At 33.7% G+C, this 20,915-nt stretch overlaps 1 protein-coding gene across 1 annotated transcript in view; it reads right to left on the bottom strand.

Moving 5' to 3' along the window:
- The window catches only part of para (sodium voltage-gated channel paralytic), a 454,557-nt gene that overhangs the window by 124,502 nt on the left and 309,140 nt on the right, over positions 1-20,915 (bottom strand). The window contains exons 9-12 of the mRNA XM_072545653.1: positions 7,178-7,390; positions 2,304-2,509; positions 2,048-2,212; positions 1,406-1,696 (exon numbers count right to left, since the gene is read on the bottom strand). Of these exons, the coding sequence (XP_072401754.1) occupies positions 1,406-1,696; positions 2,048-2,212; positions 2,304-2,509; positions 7,178-7,390 (875 nt within the window). The remainder of the gene's footprint in view (positions 1-1,405; positions 1,697-2,047; positions 2,213-2,303; positions 2,510-7,177; positions 7,391-20,915) is intronic.

The raw sequence follows: 20,915 nt of genomic DNA, 5'->3' as shown, positions 1-20,915 counted from the left end.
TTCGTGTCGAGGAAGACTACTCACTTGATCAGCCAGTCAAGAGTGGAGTCCCACAAGGATCAGTACTTGGACTGCGAAACAATTATTTAAAAAGATTCCTTATTGGATCGAAATATCTTTGATACACAACTTTGCTTGTAAATTAAACATAAAATAGACTTAAAAATAAGGTTGCCAATGTGAGTCCATAATACTAATGTATAGGAGATGTGTCAATACTAACAATCTTAAGTAGTTTTTTATTGTTGATGAATTTTTAGACTACCGGTTTCAAGGCTTACAATATTTGCCCCATCATCAGGCCACAGTGTATAGGTCGTTGTAAGCCTAGAAACCGGTAGCCTAAAAATTCAACAACAATAAAAAACTACTTAAGATTTTGAGTATTGACCCATTTCCTATACATTAGTATTAAAAATATTAGTTTTTCTTCATAAATAACACATAAAACCTGTATTTTGCATTAAAAGATTATTTTAATGTCTAAAAAATGAAAAATACGTTAAATTATCTAATTTAAAGTTATTTCCTGTTATTCTGCTTTATTATAAATCAGTATTATAATCATTGTAGGTTTTGTGTTTTAAAATATTTCTTATTTTTTAGTACATGAAAAGTTAATATATTAAACATATATCGAAAAGACATGTATTGATCAATAATGACACATGACTAAATGGGCACATGGACAGAGTGACGTCAAATCACGTCTTACTATTGCGATCCAGTGATATGAATTATCATATGAGCTTATAAAACATCAATCCTGGTTTGTACTACCAGATTAAAAACATGTCAATAAGTTGACATGTTTTGAAGTTAAAACGCCAAAACTAACAAAATCTAGGCAAAAAAGGTTCAAGTAATTATTATTTTTACATACCATTTCCCTATCAAATTCAATACGATTCATAGAAACCCATTAATAGCATATAACTCATTACTTTTTCTTAAAATATATGAGTTCTCTGACTTAAAATAACCACTAAATAATAAATTGAAAAGGGTACAGTAAATAAAGATTTACACAGTTAAAAAAATAAATGAATAAAAAAGAAGATATTGAAACCAAACAAGAGGTAAGGAAAAAGAAATGTAAGACACATGTAATATGTAAGCTTAAACGAAAACAGAAAACAACATAAGGCAAAAGAATAAATAAATGATTCGTTTTCTTAATACCATTAGACACGTGTCACTTCGTTCAGCCAAAAGAGCGAAAAGGAGAATTAGAAGGTTGTGATCTAAAATGTGTTAGTTTCATGAAACCAACGATGCTTGTTTAAGACGTATTTCTTCTGATTGTATGGAAAAATGGTAAAAAACGCGTCAATACCAGTTTATTTAGCCACTTGCAGTGATGGTTGCAAATTTGAGAGAGGCTCAAAAGTATCAAGACACTTACAGCGCTAACTTTCCGCATCTTGGTGGGATTAGTAGGTATTCTTCGCTGCTCACTCACTGAATCTAGTCCTTCCGATCGTATGCTCATCTTCTCCTTGTTGTTGTCATCGTGACCTTTGGCTTGTCCCACGAAGAGCTCGTAACTGTGGCAGGAAAAATCGGATGGGGACTTTACAATATCTGGACAGTTTTCGGCAGCTAGTGCGGCGGCTGCAGCTTCTCGTGCTTCCTCTGCTGCCGCTGCGCGCGCATCTGCTCTGTCCTGTTTCGCTTGCGCGGCTTTCTCGGCTTCCTAAGAACCATAACTCAAAAAATATATTGTGTTCCACAGCAATACATCGGCATATTGAAAAAAATGCAGTTACAGTTTATAAAAGTATGTCTCTCAGATTTGGATACTTGATTTTTATAAAAACACTATTTCTATCTGTTACTTTTAAATATCTTTAAAATGGGATAATGCCAATGAAAACACAGTAGAATTAGCAATTACCATTTCGTTTTAAGCAATTTTGTTCATATTTAATGTCAAATTCAACTTTAAATTATATTAAACTCCATTTTTTTTTAATTTGCCGATGTATATACACCATTTACATTGCTTGAGTACTACTACGTTAATATATATTTTTCACGATCTTACCCTGATGGCTTCTTCTTCAGCTGCCTCTTCCTCTTCGGCTTTCTTTTGTAGTTCGTCATAAGACATCGCTACAATAGCTAATATTAAATTAACCAAATAAAATGATCCCAAAAATATAATCACAATAAAAAATAGCATGTGCCATGGACCAGCGGATCGTAATACCTAAAAAGAAAACGTTTGAAAGAAAAAAAATATTTAAAGAATATATAAATCCAACATCTATATCCTGTCGAAAATTAACTTATTAACTTACCAATTGGTAAAGATTTTCCCAGTAATCTTGAGTCATTAACCTAAAGGCAGATAGAAATGCCCAACCGAAAGTATCAAAACTTGTATAACCGTAATTTGGATTATCACCGTACCCCTGAAGACATGTGTAACCTGGTTTACACTGACCAGCTCCTGAAGAATTACCACATAAAGGATAGTCTCCACTTTCATCTACATACCAATTTGCTAAAAGAAATAAACCATTTCAAAATATGTTATAATTATAGTATTTGAATAATATGTTACCCACTATTTGACAAATTATAAGTATATATGATTATTCTTCTAGTTACTGCTGCTTCAGGAAGTTAAGTTTATGGTGAGACCTATTGTTGTATAAATACTAGTCGCTTATTTCAATATAAGGGTAAGCAAAGCGCCTTGGAACGGTACTCCCAACCAGATAGCTTACTAACTAATTCTTAACGACAAACTAAATGCAAGAAAAGGTATTAGCCGTTCCTCAACAATCAAGAAAAATTACTTTGATACACTTTTCACCATGGCAGAACTCAACAAAGGACTAAATTCACTCAACAATGGGTAAGTTGTAGGAATCTATGATATATGCGTAGAGCAAATGAAACATTTTGGCACTGTGGCAAAAATCTGGATTCTACGCCTGTTTAATAACTGCCGAACGATATTACAAATACCAAAACCTGGGAAAAGCCAAAGAGCTACCGCCTTATATCGTTTCTCCGACACCTATAAAAACTGTATATAAGACTTATCCTGTAAAGAGGTAGATTCGAAAATCATACCACAGCAAGCTGGTTTTGCGGGGACCTACACCAGCCAAATTCTAGCTCTAACGAAACACATCGAGAATGAATTTGAAGAAAAAAAGATAACAGACCTACTCCTTATATAGATATACAGATCTACAGATCTACTCCAGATAACAGATCTAAGCGCCGCGTATAACACCGTTAATCAAAGGAACCTTCTGCAGAAAGTTTACGTCACTCTTAAAGACGACCAACTTGCCAAATTAATGAAATTACTACTGCAAATAGACGATCCTACTTGAGTCTTTAAAGTCGCTAACGAACCCAAACAAACGGCTCAGTTCAGGTTATCGTTCTAGCTCCGATACTTTTCAACCTATACACCAATAAAACAATCAACCAACGTCAACTTTTAATTAAGGTTTATATAGGATTCACAAAGGATCATTCAGATAATTTCGATTTAGATAATTCAGATCTGCGCTCGTAAAGAAAGTTAACACCAGCCCGAACAAAATATGGACTCATTACGGGCTGATAAAACAAACCCCTCTTGATAAACTTTATAAAGTTTCAGGCCTCTTAGATCCTGACTCCCGTAAAATGGTCCACGAATTCTCCGAAAGATTCAGACAAACCTTCGACAACCACCATCTACTTTTTGGCTACGAACCGTATCCTGACAGACTAAAATCTGTCTAAAATCTATGACTGAAGTCTAATGTATGGAGTCCTCTATTACTGAGACATAAGAGCTAGAAACTAGAAAGAATAATATCTGCGTACTACTTCTTCGATAATTTATATTTGCAGGTATTTTTTATTACCTGCTCAAGCCATTGAGTTTTGCACTGATTAAATATATATATATATATATATATATATATATATATATATATATATATATTATATATATATATATATATATATTATATATATATATATATATATATATATATATATATAAGTGGAGAAATAAAAGACAAAGAAGGTGGCTACTTCATCTATTTATTGAAGACGTTTCGCTTTCTGCTCAGAAAGCATCATCAGTTCATCTAAAAAGAACATGTAGCAGTCAATGATGTTAAAAATATGAAAAAGCTAAGAAACTGGACATTTAGAGTTAAAGTTGTATAAAACAATTAATTGAAACTCGGTATAGTTTACAAATTAACAAAATTAGCACAGCAAAAGAACATGTGATAATCATACATGTATATAAAAAAGTTATTATAAAAACTTATATAAAAAACATTAAGGTTTTTTTTTTATGTGTAAAGAACTAGAAAGATCATGAGAATGCACTTCCAACAATTTATTTATAATCAGTTAAATTTTAGTTTTGACTTTAGGTAACATTATTGAATTATGTAAGATTAATATAGTAATAAAGATAAAAAATGAAGTTACCAGTCTTAAGCTTACTGAATCTCGCAGGTAAATGAATTTACAGGTTAAACACCCACGCAAACAACGTGAATAGATATGGCCTTGAGGTCAAAATGACAGCAAGGCAAAATACCAACCTCTAATACAATAGAGCGGTACATTCATAGAATGTGATAAATTTGGTTGACAACTTGTCGTTAAAAAGCCAAAAAATGAAAGGAAAAGGTATTTAAGATCACCATTTTCCCCCCAGTGATTGATTTGCTAACAAAGAACAAAGCATACGAGGTCAATCCAAAATATCATATATTATAATATTTATGATGTCACTGGTTAGACAGCCAACAGGTGAAGATTAATTCAACTTTCACAGTCCAAGGTTCATAGCATTTGGAACTGTGAATGAAAAAGATTCTATGAATCAATTTCAATTTAAAATTTTACCAAACAAGTTAATCAAAAGGAACAATTACTTTAAGTATGTAAAAGTGATATTGACCAAATAGTTACCTATTCATACCTATTCATACCTATACCTAACCATACCTTTTCGTGCAAAGCTATGGTTCTTCTTTAAATGACTTACTTAAAGTAATTGTTCCTTTTGATTAACTTGTTTGGTAAAATGTTAAATTGAAATTGATTCATAGTATCTTTTTCATTCACAGTTCCAAATGCTATGAACCTTGGACTGTGGAAGTTGAATTAATCTTCACCTGTTGGCAGGCTAACCAGTGACATCATAAATATTATAATATATGATATTTTGGATTGACCTCGCATGCTTTGTTCTTTGTTAACAAATCAATCACTGGGGGGAAAATGGTGATCTTAACCACCTTTTCCTTTCATTTTTTGGCTTTTTAACGACAAGTTGTCAACCAAATTTATCACATTCTATGAATGTACCGCTACTCTATTGTATTAGAGGTTGGTATTTTGCCTTGCTGTTCTGTCATTTTGACCTCAAGGCCATATCTATTCACGTTGTTTGCGTGAGTGTTTAACCTGTAAATTCATTTACCTGCGAGATTTAGTAAGCTTAAGACTGGTAACTTCATTTTTTATCTTTATTACTATATTAATCTTAAATAATTCAATAATGTTACCTAAAGTCAAAATTAAAATTTAACTGATTATAAATAAATTGTTGGAAGTGCATTCTCATGATCTTTCTAGTTCTTTACACGTAAAAAAAAACCTTAATGTTTTTTACATAAGTTTTTATAATAACTTTTTTGTATACATGTATGATTATCCCATATTCTTTTGCTGTGCTAATTTTGTTAATTTGTAAACTATACCTAGTTTCAATTAATTGTTTTATACAACTTTAACTCTAAATGTCCAGTTTCGTAAGCTTTTTAATATTTTTAACATCATTGACTGCTACATGTCTTTGTAAGGTAACACACATTTTTAACCTCTCTATGCATGTTTGGTTTCATATTGTTCTTTTTAGATGAACTGATGATGCTTTCTGAGAAGAAAGCGAAACGTCTTCAATAAATAGATGAAGTAGCCATCTTCTTTGTTTTTTATTTCTCCACTTTGACCGAAAAACCCACCACTCTTCGAGTGTACCTTAGTTTATTTTGGATTAACGGTCGTACTCCTTTTCTATATATATATATATATATATATATATATATATATATATATATATACATATATATATATATATATATATATATATATATATATACATATATATATATATATATATATATATATTTATATATATAATATAATATACATATGAATGTTTGTCTGTATATCCTTTATAGAATCGTAAATTATGCATTTGAAATATATTTTATTACATTGAAAATTATCGTACAAATTATTCTTCTTTGAAACATAAATCCACCATGACTTTGTAACGGAACCAGACTCTCAGTCAAGGAAATGATGAACAATGTTATCGAGACAACAATTTTGACTGGAAAATTCAAAGGTGAAGAAGACGCACTGTTGCCGACAGATATGCCATTAGAATTCAAACGGTTACAGTTCCCGGTGCGACTCACTTTCGCAATGATTATCAACAAAGCACAAGGAAAATCGTTGCAAGTGTGTGGATTGAATTTGAAGAATCCATGCTTCTCACGTGGGCAGCTCTATGTGGCCTGCTCACGTGATTTAGACACAGAAAACCTGATTTATTCTTTTACACACCAGAAGGAAAAACAAGAAATATTGTGTATCTCACAGTACTTCAATAAATATCAAATTGAAACGAAACGTAGCAATGTCACAATTACTTCGAAATTAACAAAATCAATAAATTGACTCAAAATGAATTGAATATTTTTCTAATGCCTTTCCTTCAAATTTATTTTGGTTGATGGAGTAACAGCGCGTAGGGTACAGCTATTTTTTAATAAATCTGCTTTCTTAATCTTTAATCTTATGCCTGACCCTTGTGTGTAACTACGTTTTTTCTTCACTAATAATAATAGATATCTACGTATACTCGTATGTTAATATGTATCTATTGGGTATTCGTCTTTGTTAAATTATATAAATTTTATAGCCCTCTATAAATCACCGTCAGAGAAAATTTTAATGGTATCGGTAAACCAATAAACTAGAGTAGTTAATAATATAATAAACAAATAAAAATAAAAGCAATAAACAAAAAGCAATAAATAAACGTGACTGAAAGTTATTATACTTTGTAGTATGTAAATTAAGGTCATAGTAAAAAATAATATGTCTCAAGTATACTTACTTTCGTTATCCATAAACCTTTCCCAGTTCTCGTCTGTAAGATTCCCCCAGGAGCCATCATGAGGAAAGTTTTTCACGCATTTTTGTGTGAGGACTCCCATGTAAATTTGTAAACCCATTAGTGCAAATACGGAGAGGGAAAACATTGTTAAAATTATCACATCTCGTAGATTTTTAACTGATTCAATTACGGCACCGACAATGGTCTTTAAACCTGAAAGAAAAAAAATCCAATATTGGACATGTATACGCTATAGTTTAGAATCACTTAAATTCTCTAGACTTTTTAATTATTTAACTTTGTTTTCAATTTTGTTTTTCTACAAAATCCTACGTTTTATACGAAATTAAGTAAGATGGATTAAATAAGAAATGGAAACGAAGAGTAGCAGAAATAACTAGTATCTCGAATGGAGTAGCTAGATTAACCTTACAACTATCAAAGAGATACAATATACAAATTATACAAATATACGCCCCAACGATTACTCACACCAACGAAGAAATAGAAGAACTCTACAGTAACATAAATGAAGCATAAAATAACAATAAAAGTCACTTTAAGTATTTAATTGGTAACTTTATTGCCAAAGTGTAAAAGAGAAACGGCAAGGAACAATCATGGGAAAGTATGGAGTCATTTCTAATTTAGTGTTTCTAAAACAGAAGACCTGACCATGTACCCATAATTCGAAAAATCTTAGTTGTGCTACGGTGTCCCGATGATATAAAAATTAAGCAGTATACATGGTAGAGGGTAAAGAGAAACAAAGTCTTGTTTTGATGAAATATATCTCTGCTTTCGAGCCCCAAAGAAGAAGGGAAGTGGTGCGCCTGTCTCTGTAACTCGCACAAGAACGGTTTCTGTGAAATTTTTTCTCAATAGTCACAAACAGAAACGCATGATTCCTGTCTGTAAAAAGTTTTTTGCTTTCTCAATGGGTGTACCTGCCTCTCGACTACTGAGGATTGCAAAGGTCTGCTGCGCAAAGAAAATAGAGGTGGTTATCGACGAGAAGCTTTTTTCAGAGCCAAAAAGGAAGCAGTCCGTCAATTTCTTGGTAAACAAAAAAGTTCACAAAAAAATTTTAAGGGGGTTTGCAGCCCTAAATCCCCCCAAACTTTTGAGTACCTTCAAATCAAATTCCTCTTATCACTTTTTCGAAAAACTAGTTTTTTTCTAGTTGGCCATAAAATTACAATTAGTTTCTACGGATACAATATGTAATTACAAGCAGTTCCATCAATAATAGTCAATAATTTGAAGCTATCATTTATTGTGTGAGTAAAATTAATATTAAAAATTTTGGTATTACAATGGCCTACAGATTTCAGGAAATGGCACATACGCATTTAACTTTGAGTAAGTTGGATCAGATTAAATTATGATTTCAATAAACTATCGAGAATCTCGTGGGTGAGATTCTCGATAGTTTATTGAAATCTTTATAGTTTATTCTATATTATTAATATAGTCTATTGAAATCTCTATAGTTTAATATTTCTGACCATTGATCGTCGTTTACGGGAAACGGGTACATTCCAACTGCAAGTTGCTGGCAATAGTGGTCGTCCAATAATGGATGCAACTGATGAAGACATTTTAGAAATCATTGAAGAAGTACCTGGAACAAGTACAAGGATAATAGCTGCTCAACTAAATGTTTCTCATGTAAGGGTTTGAAGGCGTTTGAAAGATCAGCTGCTTAAACCCTATCACTTAACAACGGTTCAAAAGTTATTGGTTGAAGATTATCATAAAAGGATTGGATTTTGCGATTGGTTGTTAATGGATAACACTCGAAATGTTAATTTTATTAGAAATATTTTGTTTACCGACGAGTTTACCTTCAGTAGAAATAGAATAACAAACCATCATAACGAGCACATTTGGACCGACGAAAATCCTCACGCCAAAAAAACGACTCATCACCAAAGGACTTTCAAAGTTAATGTTTGGGCAGGAATAGTGGATAAAAATCTAATCGGCCCAGTATTTCTTCCCAACAATTTAAATGGCGATAATTATTTGCAGTTCGTGGCAAACGATTTACAAGAGTATTTGGAAGAAGTGAATATTGCAATAAGACAAAATATGTGGTTTCTACAAGGTGGCGCTCCACCGCATTACAGTAATAAAGTCAGGGAATAGCTTTGCAGGCAGTATCCTGGTAGGTGGATTGGAAGTGGTCGTGACGCACCTATTTCTTGGCCACCCAGAAGTACAGGTCTTAACCTCATGGACTTTTGCTTTTGGGGGTTTATAAAGGAGAAAGTTTATTCTGTAACAATAGAGGACGAACAAATATTGAGGGTTAGAATAATTGAAGCTGCAAATCAATTTCGTCCGAAAAATATGATTTTTCAGCACATTCGGTTTTTCTTATTAAAACGATACCGAATGTGTATTGAAGAAAATGGGGGTCATTTTGAACATTTATTGTAATATCATATTTATAGAGGTTATAGACATTTTTTGTACTTGTTAATTCATTTAAGCCATTTATTTAGTTGCACGTAATTTTTCTTGCAGTAAAAGAGCAGTAACTCAATAAAAACTGTTTTTTGAAAAAAGTGATACGAGGCAAAAAAATTTAAAAATAATGTGTTAAACTAATGATGCCACAAAATTCATTTGATTTGAACGTACTCAAAAGTTTGAGGGGGTTTAGGGCTGCACATCCCCCTTAAAATTTTTCTGTGCTCTCAGATTTTGCTGTTTCTTTTGTATGAAGAATGCTTTCAGAACAAGAGAGTAACGTGTTCATTTTTATTACAAAATGTCAAGTAGTTTATGAGATAATGCAAAAAAACAATTTTTATTTTGTAACTTCAAAGGGCTGTAACTTTTTTTGGAGGTAAGTTGGATTCAATCAATTTATTTTTGTCCCCGGAATGCGCTATTTAATTTATGACATAGCTTTTTGAAACACCCTGTATACTGTTTGACACTCTGTTCTGTGCGTTGGTCTTTGAGTAGCCTGATATCGTATTTTGGGTTGACACTACATTGAATCTTCTTTAGCCTGACCCCATATTTTGCAAATCAGTGGGTTATGGTCTGACTTAATATCGGCTCCTGGGTATTCTTTTATTAATCATAATGTAATCTATTTTATTTCTGACTATGTGGCCTGAAGTATCTTGAGGTGATTTCCACGTGTATAATCTTCTGTATGAGAGTTTGAAGTGTTAGTAATTACAAACTCTTCTTTTGGTACAAATTTATCCAATCGGTCTTTTCGCTCATTTCTTCCTCCAAGTCCTAACTGTCCTATGAATTCTCCCGATTGTCCCCTATCAATCTTTACATTTAAATCACCCATAATCAAGGTTAGATCCTTTTTGGGAAGGTGTTTCAAGGGCATATACCAGGATAATGTTAGTTGTTATTGGGTAGGTATCAAGTTGAAGGAGGAGTATTCTTTCCGATATGGGTACAAAGTTTTTAAGATGTCTGGCAGTTTCTTGATTTAAGATTATAACTACTCCATTTTCGTGTCTTCCATTGGGGTTACCTGAATAATATATGTGATGATTGTTAATTTCACATTGCCCTGAGTTTGTCCATCTCATTTCGTTTATTCCGATAATGTCTATTGATAGTCTATCCATCTCTTTAATTGCATTATGAGTCTTACTTGAAATATCTAATAGCTGATAAAAGATTACCATGAGCCATCGCGTGTCTGGCGCTGAGTTGTGTATTGTTGTGCTATTTTGTCCACTACGTCAATAGCTTCTTATGTTTTGTTATAATAAAGTATCATTTCAGGTTTATAAGCATCTTTTTCGTTACCAACTTTATCATCAAAATATTTTGTCCACAAATCGTGGGGTGCATTTCCACCCCACAGTCACTTTTTCACAAAAATCACATAAACGCAATGAGTTTTAAATGTTGTAATGGGTGGAATGCGTTTAGAAAAATGAACAAAAATCAAACAAATTTATTAAAAAAAGTGAGAAAAAGAAGGTCTGTTATATATGAACTAATAGTGAACATATGGAATAATAAACAACTGCCACAAGACTGGAATACCGGCGTAATTATCCCACTACAGAAAAAGGGAGATCAGCTTCAATGTAAAAACGACCGGGCAATAACGCTACTAACTGTGGCATATAAAATACTGTCAAATATTTTGTATGACCGATTAAGACCATATGCGGAACAAATAGTTGGGGGATATCAATGTGGTTTCTGCAGGCAGAAGTCCACAATAGATCAGATCTTCGTCTTGAGGCAAATTTTGGAAAAGACTAGTGAATTTAATATAGACACACATCATCTTTTGATTGATTTTGAGAGTGCCTATGATAGCATCCATCGAGAATTTCTGATCCATGCACTGAAAGAGTTTAATATTCCAACTCAACTCATTGATATAGTAAAAGAAACATTTAAAGTACAAAGCAAAATTCGAATTCAAAACGCACTAACAGATACTTATGTGAGAACGGGCCTACGACAGGGAGATGCCCTATTCTGTATTCTATTCAACATCGCATTGGAGAAAATAATTAGAGAGTCAAAAGTAAACACCAGAGGAACAATAATAACAAAAAGTGTACAAATATTGGCATTTGCAGACGATGTTGATATCATAGCTAGAAGCGAAAGAGGGATGATAGAATCACTTATTGCGATAGAAAGAGCGGCACAAAACAGTGGAATCAACATTAAAGAAATAAAAACCAAATACATGAAGGCCAGCAAATCGACAGGCCAAAGAAACCTACAGAATCTGACTAAAGGAGACTATAACATCGAAAGCGTGAAAAATTTTACATATCTAGGTTCACTAGTTACCGCAGATAACAATGTCAGTGAAGAAGTTAAGAGAAGTATACATATCGCTAATAAAACATATAATGGACTAATTAAACATCTAAGATCTAACATCACAAGAAAAACCAAATGCAAAATATACAAGACCCTGATAAAACCGGTCCTAGTATATGGATCAGAGACATGGACAATGTCGAAAAGCGATGAGAACCTATTTGGTACGTTTGAACGAAAAATCCTTAGACACATATATAAGGGGGTGAAAGAAAATGACATATGGCGCAGAAGATATAATTTTGAACTATACACAGCATACAATGAATCCGAGGTCATAACATCCATAAACATCGCACGTCTGCGCTGGATGGGCCATGTTGAATGGATGTTGGAGACTGAAACACCAAAACATATAATGAGGCAAACACCAGTAGGGAGAAGGTCAAAGGGAAGACCCAAACTTAGATACATGGAACAAGTGGAACAAGATCTGAAATCACTTAATATTACCAAAGGGAAAAACAAAGCAAGGAACAGAACAGAATGGCGGAAAATCCTAGAACAAGCCAGGACCCAGAAAGGGTTGTCGAGCTACTGATGATGATGAAAATAAAGAATCTCCAATGTAATAATTGTTCCAATAAAATAGTTTCGAAATAGTTACCTATCATAATTAAAAAACTGTACCCAGATAAATGGATATATAAATTAGACGACGGTAGTAAAAAAATACAAATATTGAATTACACATAAAAAAATTTCCGTTTGTAATTAGTATATAAAAGTTAACATTAAACAAAATCATTAATAATTTAATTAGTGTTTTGTTTATGTGCCATTTACTGTACTATTTATTAAGCCTCAGCACATGAAAACTCCTTTTCATTTCGAACTGTTGATATACAAACAAACTATCTTTTACCTTGAACTGTTTTTAAACAAACAACAGCTCAACCCACGTCGCGGCGTCTCTTATCCGCCTACGTGGTCCTTGACCAAATTTGAAAATCTTTTACCCGACTATTAAGAATTCCTTGAAATGTTCCCGATCAATAAGACGATCAAGCACCATAGTGTCATTTGCAGATGTTCGTTTCAGTTCGCGGGAAAGACAGAGTCGGCAGTCACGTATAAAATTGAGAAAGAAAACAGAACAAAAATAAAAATTAGATTATTAGTCATGAAAATCATTCTGAGAAAATAAAATTTTGATAGTACGTGGTTTTAACGAGATCTATGATGTCTTAACACCAGGGAAGTTACTAACTTTAAAAACAAAGTTAAAATTGTTTTAATTTTTGTGAAATAATAAAAAAACTGTTTAAACTTAAATAACTGTTTAAAACTATTAATTCTTTTTTAAAAGTTTAATTTACACCCTGTGTGAAATGTGGTTGTATCGACAAATACTCAAGATATCGTGGACCAGCAGAACCATAAACGAAGAAGTTCTTCGAAATAGGACATCAACGAACTCTATTAAAATTATTAAAAGACGTATTAAGAGCTGAGGCTGAGCTGTAGGCTACCAGCGGGGTCACAGGTGGTGGATACTGGATGGCCTTCAGATATGAAGGTTAGTTGCGAATATATTGCTAGCCGGTGAACAAGCAGCGGCGATACTGGTGGGTGTAGTATAGAAGAGAATAGAAATATGCTTTATTGTTACTAAAAATTGTACAATTTTATGGACAAAGCATACAAAAAGTCAGAAAAATAACAATAATACATTTAAAATTTAGAGATAGATAGGCTTTCAGATAGATAGGCTTTTGTCAATTTACGGAACTTATGGAAAGAAGTTGTAGGTTTAAGTTGCAAATAAAGATGGTTGTATATTTTTTTGCCGAATATAATATAGATTTCTTGACTAACTCAGTAAACGGGATCGGTAAATACACATCAAAGGCTGAAATTCTGGTGAAGTAGTCATGATTGAGTCTTACTGGAAAAACATGTAGTTAAAATTCCGTGATTTTTGAAGTAGCTTCTGCCGTGTGTTATTCTGTGGATTGAACAAATTACGGAGAGAAATTTGACTACAAAGTAATATATAAAAAAGGCAAATCCAACACCAATTCACACGAAGGAATGACGGTGTAACAAAGCTGACGGTGATATCTCTATGATCCATCACCCCAGTTCCCTATACGATCTTAACAAATTTCGAATCCATCAACCCCTTTAGGCGACTTAGACAAAATCATTCAAAAAAGACGGCAACGTTAACTCCCGGAGAAATGAAGATAATAGATGAAATCCTACATAAAGACAGCAAACAGCAAAAATTCAAAGCTCATCCATCAAACTTCCAATACTTACAAAAAGATAACAATACAGATGTAACCAAATATTCCACGGCACAAAATCCAATAATGAGAATTCCAATTAGCGAGAAACCACTAAATTGTTACAATAATCAAATAATTTTCAAGATAGTAAATTACAACACGGCAAAACCACTAACAGAGAAAGTTTTGTAACAAAGAAGAGAATGCATGTCAAACTGGAAAAAAACAATCTTAACAACGACATTTTTCATTATTTCAAGAACAATATAGATCCAAAAAAGAAATACGCCATTCTGTTCGAGAATAATGAACTCTACAAATCCCTATGCAATATTCTACGAGAAACTTTTGAAAATTCCGCATTCGATCTTGTCAAATGTAACAGCCTTCTAGAAGATAGCAGCGCAGAGAGAAAAAGAAATTATAGAGAACTACCACCAAGGGAAGACTAACCAAAGAGAAATTAACGAAACCGAAGCCCAAATAAGCTACTACTAGCTACGCTAAAGAAATAAATCGAAGACGTTATCAAAACTCCGTGATACGTGCCAAGCTAACAAGTATGACAGAAAGCCGAAATTTATGGTAACACCAACTCCAACGAAACACTAGTGCTTTTTTTTTGTAATTTAAAAATAACATCAGATTGGACAGCTGTACCTTCGAAATAGATATTATTGCATAGCACGTTGATGCTAGTTTCTTAATTAACAAATAGAGATTAAGGGACCATTTAAGGTTGCTGTATATAAAATACCAAGAAATTTTACAGAATCAACGGTACTGATCTGGCCGTTATTAAGAAGCAAGGGTTGAAGCTATTACAGGATAATGCTACTGTCCTATCCACGTTAAGAGAGAATAAATTAGAGTCGGACCAGTAGATCATAAGTTATGGTTGCATGAAGAGTTGCAGTATTAGAGTTCCTCCAGACCAAAAAGAAAAAAATTTCCATCGATTTTTGAGTTAGTGATGTCATTTATAAAGATAAGAAAACTCAGAGGACTCAATACTGAACCTTGTGGTACTCCACATAAATGTGTTTGTGACTAGAGTCAGTATTATGTGCTCTAACTAGTTGTTTCTTATTCCCTAAGTAAGATTGGAACCAATTCAAAGAAATACGTCGAATGCCGTAGATATTTAGTTTTTTTATCAAAATGTGATTTACACAATCAAAAGCTTTGGTATAGTCACAAAAAAAGTGGCAGTGTAAATATTATTGTTTAGTGCTTGATAGACCTCAAGCAGTATAGAAAAAGTAGTACATTTATTAGATAAAAAGTAGAACTAACTTTGTGATAAAATGTTGTTTTCAACTAGAAAGGACATTAGTAGGGCTTTTGTCTCTCAATAATTTTGGATAGGACTGGTAGTAAGTCAATTGGTCTATAGTTGCAGACATTCGATTTTTCACCACCCTTATGAAGAGGAATTATAGTAGCTGTCTTTAGGCACTCTGGAAATACACCTTTTTCAAAGGAATAATTAGTGAGACCAGGACTTCCAACACATTTTTTGGGAAATTTAAGAAAATTTTTATGGATAGTAGATCAGTACTACAGGAAGATTTGCTTTTGATACTACTGATTGTTTGGATCAGTTCAGATTTATCAACTGGTCTTATAAAGAATGAATTCGAGACCTTTTTTGAACTGGGGAGATAGAAAATAGGATCTTGTTGTGGCAAAATAGTTAATGTAATATTTTTGCTTACATTAACAAAGTAATTATTTAGATTTTCAGGATTTGGAAGAGAAAATGTTTGAGCTGTGTTAGTCTTATTTCGAAGATCGTTTCTCTTGCAACATTTTTAGAGCTTCCCAGATGATTTTAATAGTACATTATTTTAGCTGTTTTGATAATTTTTAGATAGGATCCTCTGTACTTGGAGATATATTCAGTGACAAAGACGTTGGTAGTAAATTTCTAGATGTGCAGTAGTGAACGCATATTCTTGGCTGATATGCGGATACCTTTGCCAGGGTTTTGTGATGTTTTGACTTGATTGTAATTAAAGGAAATGCCTTTTTGAAAATTAAGACAAGCCTATCTAAAAAATCACTGAAATTATAGCCCACGTCTATAGAAGGAAAGTGACACCCAGAAGTCAAGCACAAATTTTGGAATTTACGGAAGTTCTGAGCGGAAACACTCCTACCTAAACGTTGGGTTTTCGAGGATGGTTTGTTAAGACTGTTAAACTTGGTATATACTGCTTCATGATCAGATAGTTCTGTATAATCAATTATACTAGATGTTGTTTTAGTAATTCTTGTATGGGTATGCCTTAGGAAAGCGTACCTTATAAAACGCTACAATAACCTAAGGAAAGTATTGTGACATGGCGAGTATTGCCGTCATTAAGTAAGTATAATCTAACCCCCCTTTATTTTACCAACTGACTGCCGGGGTGCCAGGACTGCAGACCCTCTCTTGATAGACAACAGCTTTGGGTGAATGAACTGAGAAGAAAATTAGGGTACCTCCTTGTCCCTGTAATAAAAAATTGTCCCAAAAGGCGAATTAGCCGATAAACGACCTACGGCATGAGATGTAGGAGGCAACGGAAATCCACTATATTAAAGAGCCCTAAGGATATTCCAAGGAAATAGCAGTTACTGATCATGGTTCGGACCCCAAGATAAGACAGAGGAAGATCCTAATGCTTCCCCAGTCGGCAACAAACGACATCCCTATAAAAATTTACGAAAGTTAAATAAACCTAAAAGAATTATAATATGCACGTGGAATGTTAAAACGTTAAATGAAGCAGGAAAGCTTAGAAACCTCTTACTTAAAATGGACAGACTCAATATTTCTGTATTAAGAGTCTACGAAATAAGATGGCTGAACAACGGATAGTACAATTCTCAAGATTATCAGATATCTTACTCTGGGACAAACGATAAGTCAGATCAAAACATTGTAGTGGTCATACTAAATAAATATCTAGAAAAGTCTGTAAGAAAATTTGTTCATTATCAGATCGAGTAATTCTAATTTAATTAGCTGTATTTCTAGTAGATATAAATATAATACAAGCATAAGCACCTACTGCAGACAAAGAAAATACCGTGATTGAAACATTTTACCAACTTTTATCAGAAGCCTTAGCTATGACAAAAAACACGAACTTACACTTATCATGGAGGACTTCAATGCAAAAGTAGGATTAGAAGGTGCTCTCAATATTACGGGAAAGTTTGGTTTAGGACAACGAAATGTTCTAAAGAGGAGAACGGTTGTTGCAGTTCTGCAAGGGGGAAAAATTTGTAATTATGAATATATGGTTTTGTCTATCAAAACGTAGACTATCCAAGTGATCGAGGAGACAATATTGTAAGAAATCAAATTGATTATATAACTGTCAATAAACGATTTAAAAATTGCTTAAAATCCGTCAAGACTTACCCATATGTCGATATTCGATCACACCATACTCTACTGTGCTCTAGAATCACAGTCAGACTAAAGAGAGTCTGTAAAAATCAGAAAACCTCAAATAAAAATCACTAGATGCACCCCAAGACATTTGCACTCTAAATAAGGTTTCTCAAGAAATTAACAAGTTCCACGAAATAAGACTAGAAGATACCAACAACATAGATGATTGCTGGGAACAAATGAAAACAACAATAATCAGTGCATCTCGAGAAAACAGTACACGAACAGTTAAAAATGACCGGATGAAACAAGACGTCTTAAATGTAAAAAAACATAAAGAAATCCGAAAAAGAATTAATGTAGCACGAGACCTATGACTACAAGAATCCTGTTTAGAAATTCAGAAACTGATGAAGGAAGATTTCAGAGAAATGAAGGAAGGCTTCTGGAACTGACGGAGTACCTATTAGACGATGAGACTGTTGTAATTATCACCTCTTTATTTAACAAGATATACAGCGGTAAATTACCAGACAACTGGTTAGAATCAATATTTATAACTATTCCCAAGAAAAGGAATGCCAGACAGTGTAGCGACTATCGACTTTTTAGTTAAATGAGTCACACGGTCAAATTTGTTCTGAAAATATTGCAATGTCGCATATATAAACTTTGTGAGGGGATAACTGGTGATAAACAGTTTCATTTCTAAAACAGTAGGGGTACTTCAGAAGCTCTTTTTTGCATGCGAGTAGTCTTAAAAAAACATATATTTGTGTATGTTTTATAAATTTCGAAAAAACCTTTGATATTAGTACATATACTACTATTTTATTGCTCTGTTGTTCTGGACACGTATGACATTAGACTGCTGAAAAATCTTTACTACAATCAGACCGCTTGTATTAAGGCGGATCAAGAGGTTTCAGCTAAAGTTTCTATTAAGCGTGGTTTCAGATATGGATGTGTTACGTTACCGATACCATTTAATGCCTAAACTGAACCAGATTTTAAATATCGTTAAATAATCGGTGGCGAATCAGATACAAATGGGCAGGCCATGTATTTAGGATGGAAGAAAACAGGCTTTCAAAAAACTGTTGAATGCAACAATGCAGGGGAAGAGGCCTACTAAAAACCGAGAAAGCGATGGGAGGATGATATGCATGAGGACGCCAGAAATCTCCTTGGCAGTCGATCGCGGACGAGAATGACTACGGTCTGTACAGATGGAAAGGTTAGATGAGGGAGGCCAGGGCTCTAATTTTACTGTAGAGCCATGGGATGAATGGAACACCCAACTAAATATTATTCACAGTATACAGGTCTTCCAAAACGAACTAATTGAAAATAAAAAAGGTTGCAATCCAAGAAGATAAAAGCATGCGGTTGTCTATTCAAAATTCAATGCTATTAGCATAACGTAGAACCATCTATTATAAATGAAATATTATCATTCTTCTTCTTAAAGTGCCCTCTCCTCAATGGAGGTTGGCTACTACAATTTTAAACTCTTCTCTATCTTCAGCTGTTCTTATTAGCTGTTCAAAATTTAGCCCTGTCCATTGTCGGATGTTTCTGAGCCACGATAGTCTTTTCCTTCCTAGGCCTCTCTTTCCCTCGATTTTTCCTTTCACTATAAGTTGGGCATATTGGTACTTATTATTTCTCAGTATGTGGCCTAGGTATGATGTTTTTCTAACTTTTACTGTGTTAAAAAGTTCTCTTTCCTTGCCTATTCTATGCAGCACTTCTTAGTTTGAGCTATGCGATGTCCATGAAATTTTGAGTATTCTCCGGTAGATCCACATTTTAAAGGCCTCCAATTTATTTACGGTTGATGTTTTAAGGGTTCACGTTTCAACTGCATATAGAAGAGTCGACCAGATGTAGCATTTTGATAAACGTAGTCGAATTTCGAGTTTTATTCGAGAATCACAAAGCAGTTTTTTTATTTTTTCGAAAGATTTTCTGGCCTGTTCTATTCTCGATCTTATTTCTAGATCAGGATTTAGGCTGCTATCGATCAAACATCCCAGGTACTTAAATCTATTGACCTGTTCTAAAATGTGCCCATTTATTGTGCAAGGTTGAGGTACGTTTTGGTTTTTTCGGATTGACTTTCCATCACTTTGGTTTTTTTAATGTTTATTTTCATACCAAATTGCTCACAGGTCGAGTTGGTCTTGTCGATGAGTCGTTGTAGACCTAAGTCGGAATCCGCAATTAACACTGTATCATCGGCGAATCTGATACTGTTGATAATTACGCCATTCACCTTGACTCCATCCTTGGAATCCTCCAATGCTTCTTTAAATAGAAACTTGGAGTAAAGATTAAACAGCAGAGGCGACAGAACACATCCTTGTCTAACTCCCCTCCTAATTTCTACTTCTGCGGATGTGGAACCTTCGATCCTAACTCTGGCGTTTTGGTTCCAGTACAAGTTTTTTAAGAATTTGATGTCTTTTCCATCTAAACCGACTTCTTGCAAACGTTCTAATAGTAGGTCGTGTCTTACTCTATCAAATGCTTTTTCGAAGTCTATAAAGCATATAAATATATCTTTCTGTTGGTCGTAGCATTTTTGGGCGAGAACTAGTAAACTGAACAGGGCTTCTCTCGTTCCCATGCCGGCTCTGAATCCAAACTGATCGTCTCCGATGATTGTTTCGCACTTTCTATAGATACGATTATGTACGATTTTTAGTAGGACTTTTACTGCATGACTCATAAGGCTTATCAGACGGAACTCATTGCAGTGTTGTGGGTTTGGCTTTTTTGGTAGTGGGATGAATATTGACTCCAGCCAATCTTGGGGTATTTTACCTGTATCATAAATGCGATTGAATAAAAGGACAAATATTTCGATATTTTCTTCGCTGATTAATTTTAACGTTCTGGGTATATTCCGTCTGGACCTGGGCTTTTATTTGTTTTAAGATGATTAATTGCATTTATGATTTCAGATTTCAGAATTGTTGGCCCTTCGTTGTTATTTTCCAATCTTGGTTCTTCTCGTACGTCGTGAAAAAGAATTTTAATATAGTTTTCCCATTCTTTCAGTTTATCTTCCGTTGATTCTAGCAGTTTGCCATCCGTGTTCAGCATGGTGTGAAAAGTCGTTCTCTTGGTAGTCGACCTAAACTCTTTTACCTTTTTATGTAAATTAAATATTATCATTGTGCTGTCAGAATTGTACATAAAATTGAGAAAATCCAACTGCAGAAGACGGATGACGCAATATTAATGCAAGGTCTTTTTAAAAACT

The sequence above is a fragment of the Diabrotica undecimpunctata genome, chromosome 10 (genome assembly GCF_040954645.1).
Source record: "Diabrotica undecimpunctata isolate CICGRU chromosome 10, icDiaUnde3, whole genome shotgun sequence".
Lineage (NCBI taxonomy): Eukaryota > Metazoa > Arthropoda > Insecta > Coleoptera > Chrysomelidae > Diabrotica > Diabrotica undecimpunctata.
The sequence above is the reverse complement of the archived record's forward strand: the minus strand, read 5'-3'. Positions and strand labels throughout refer to the sequence as shown.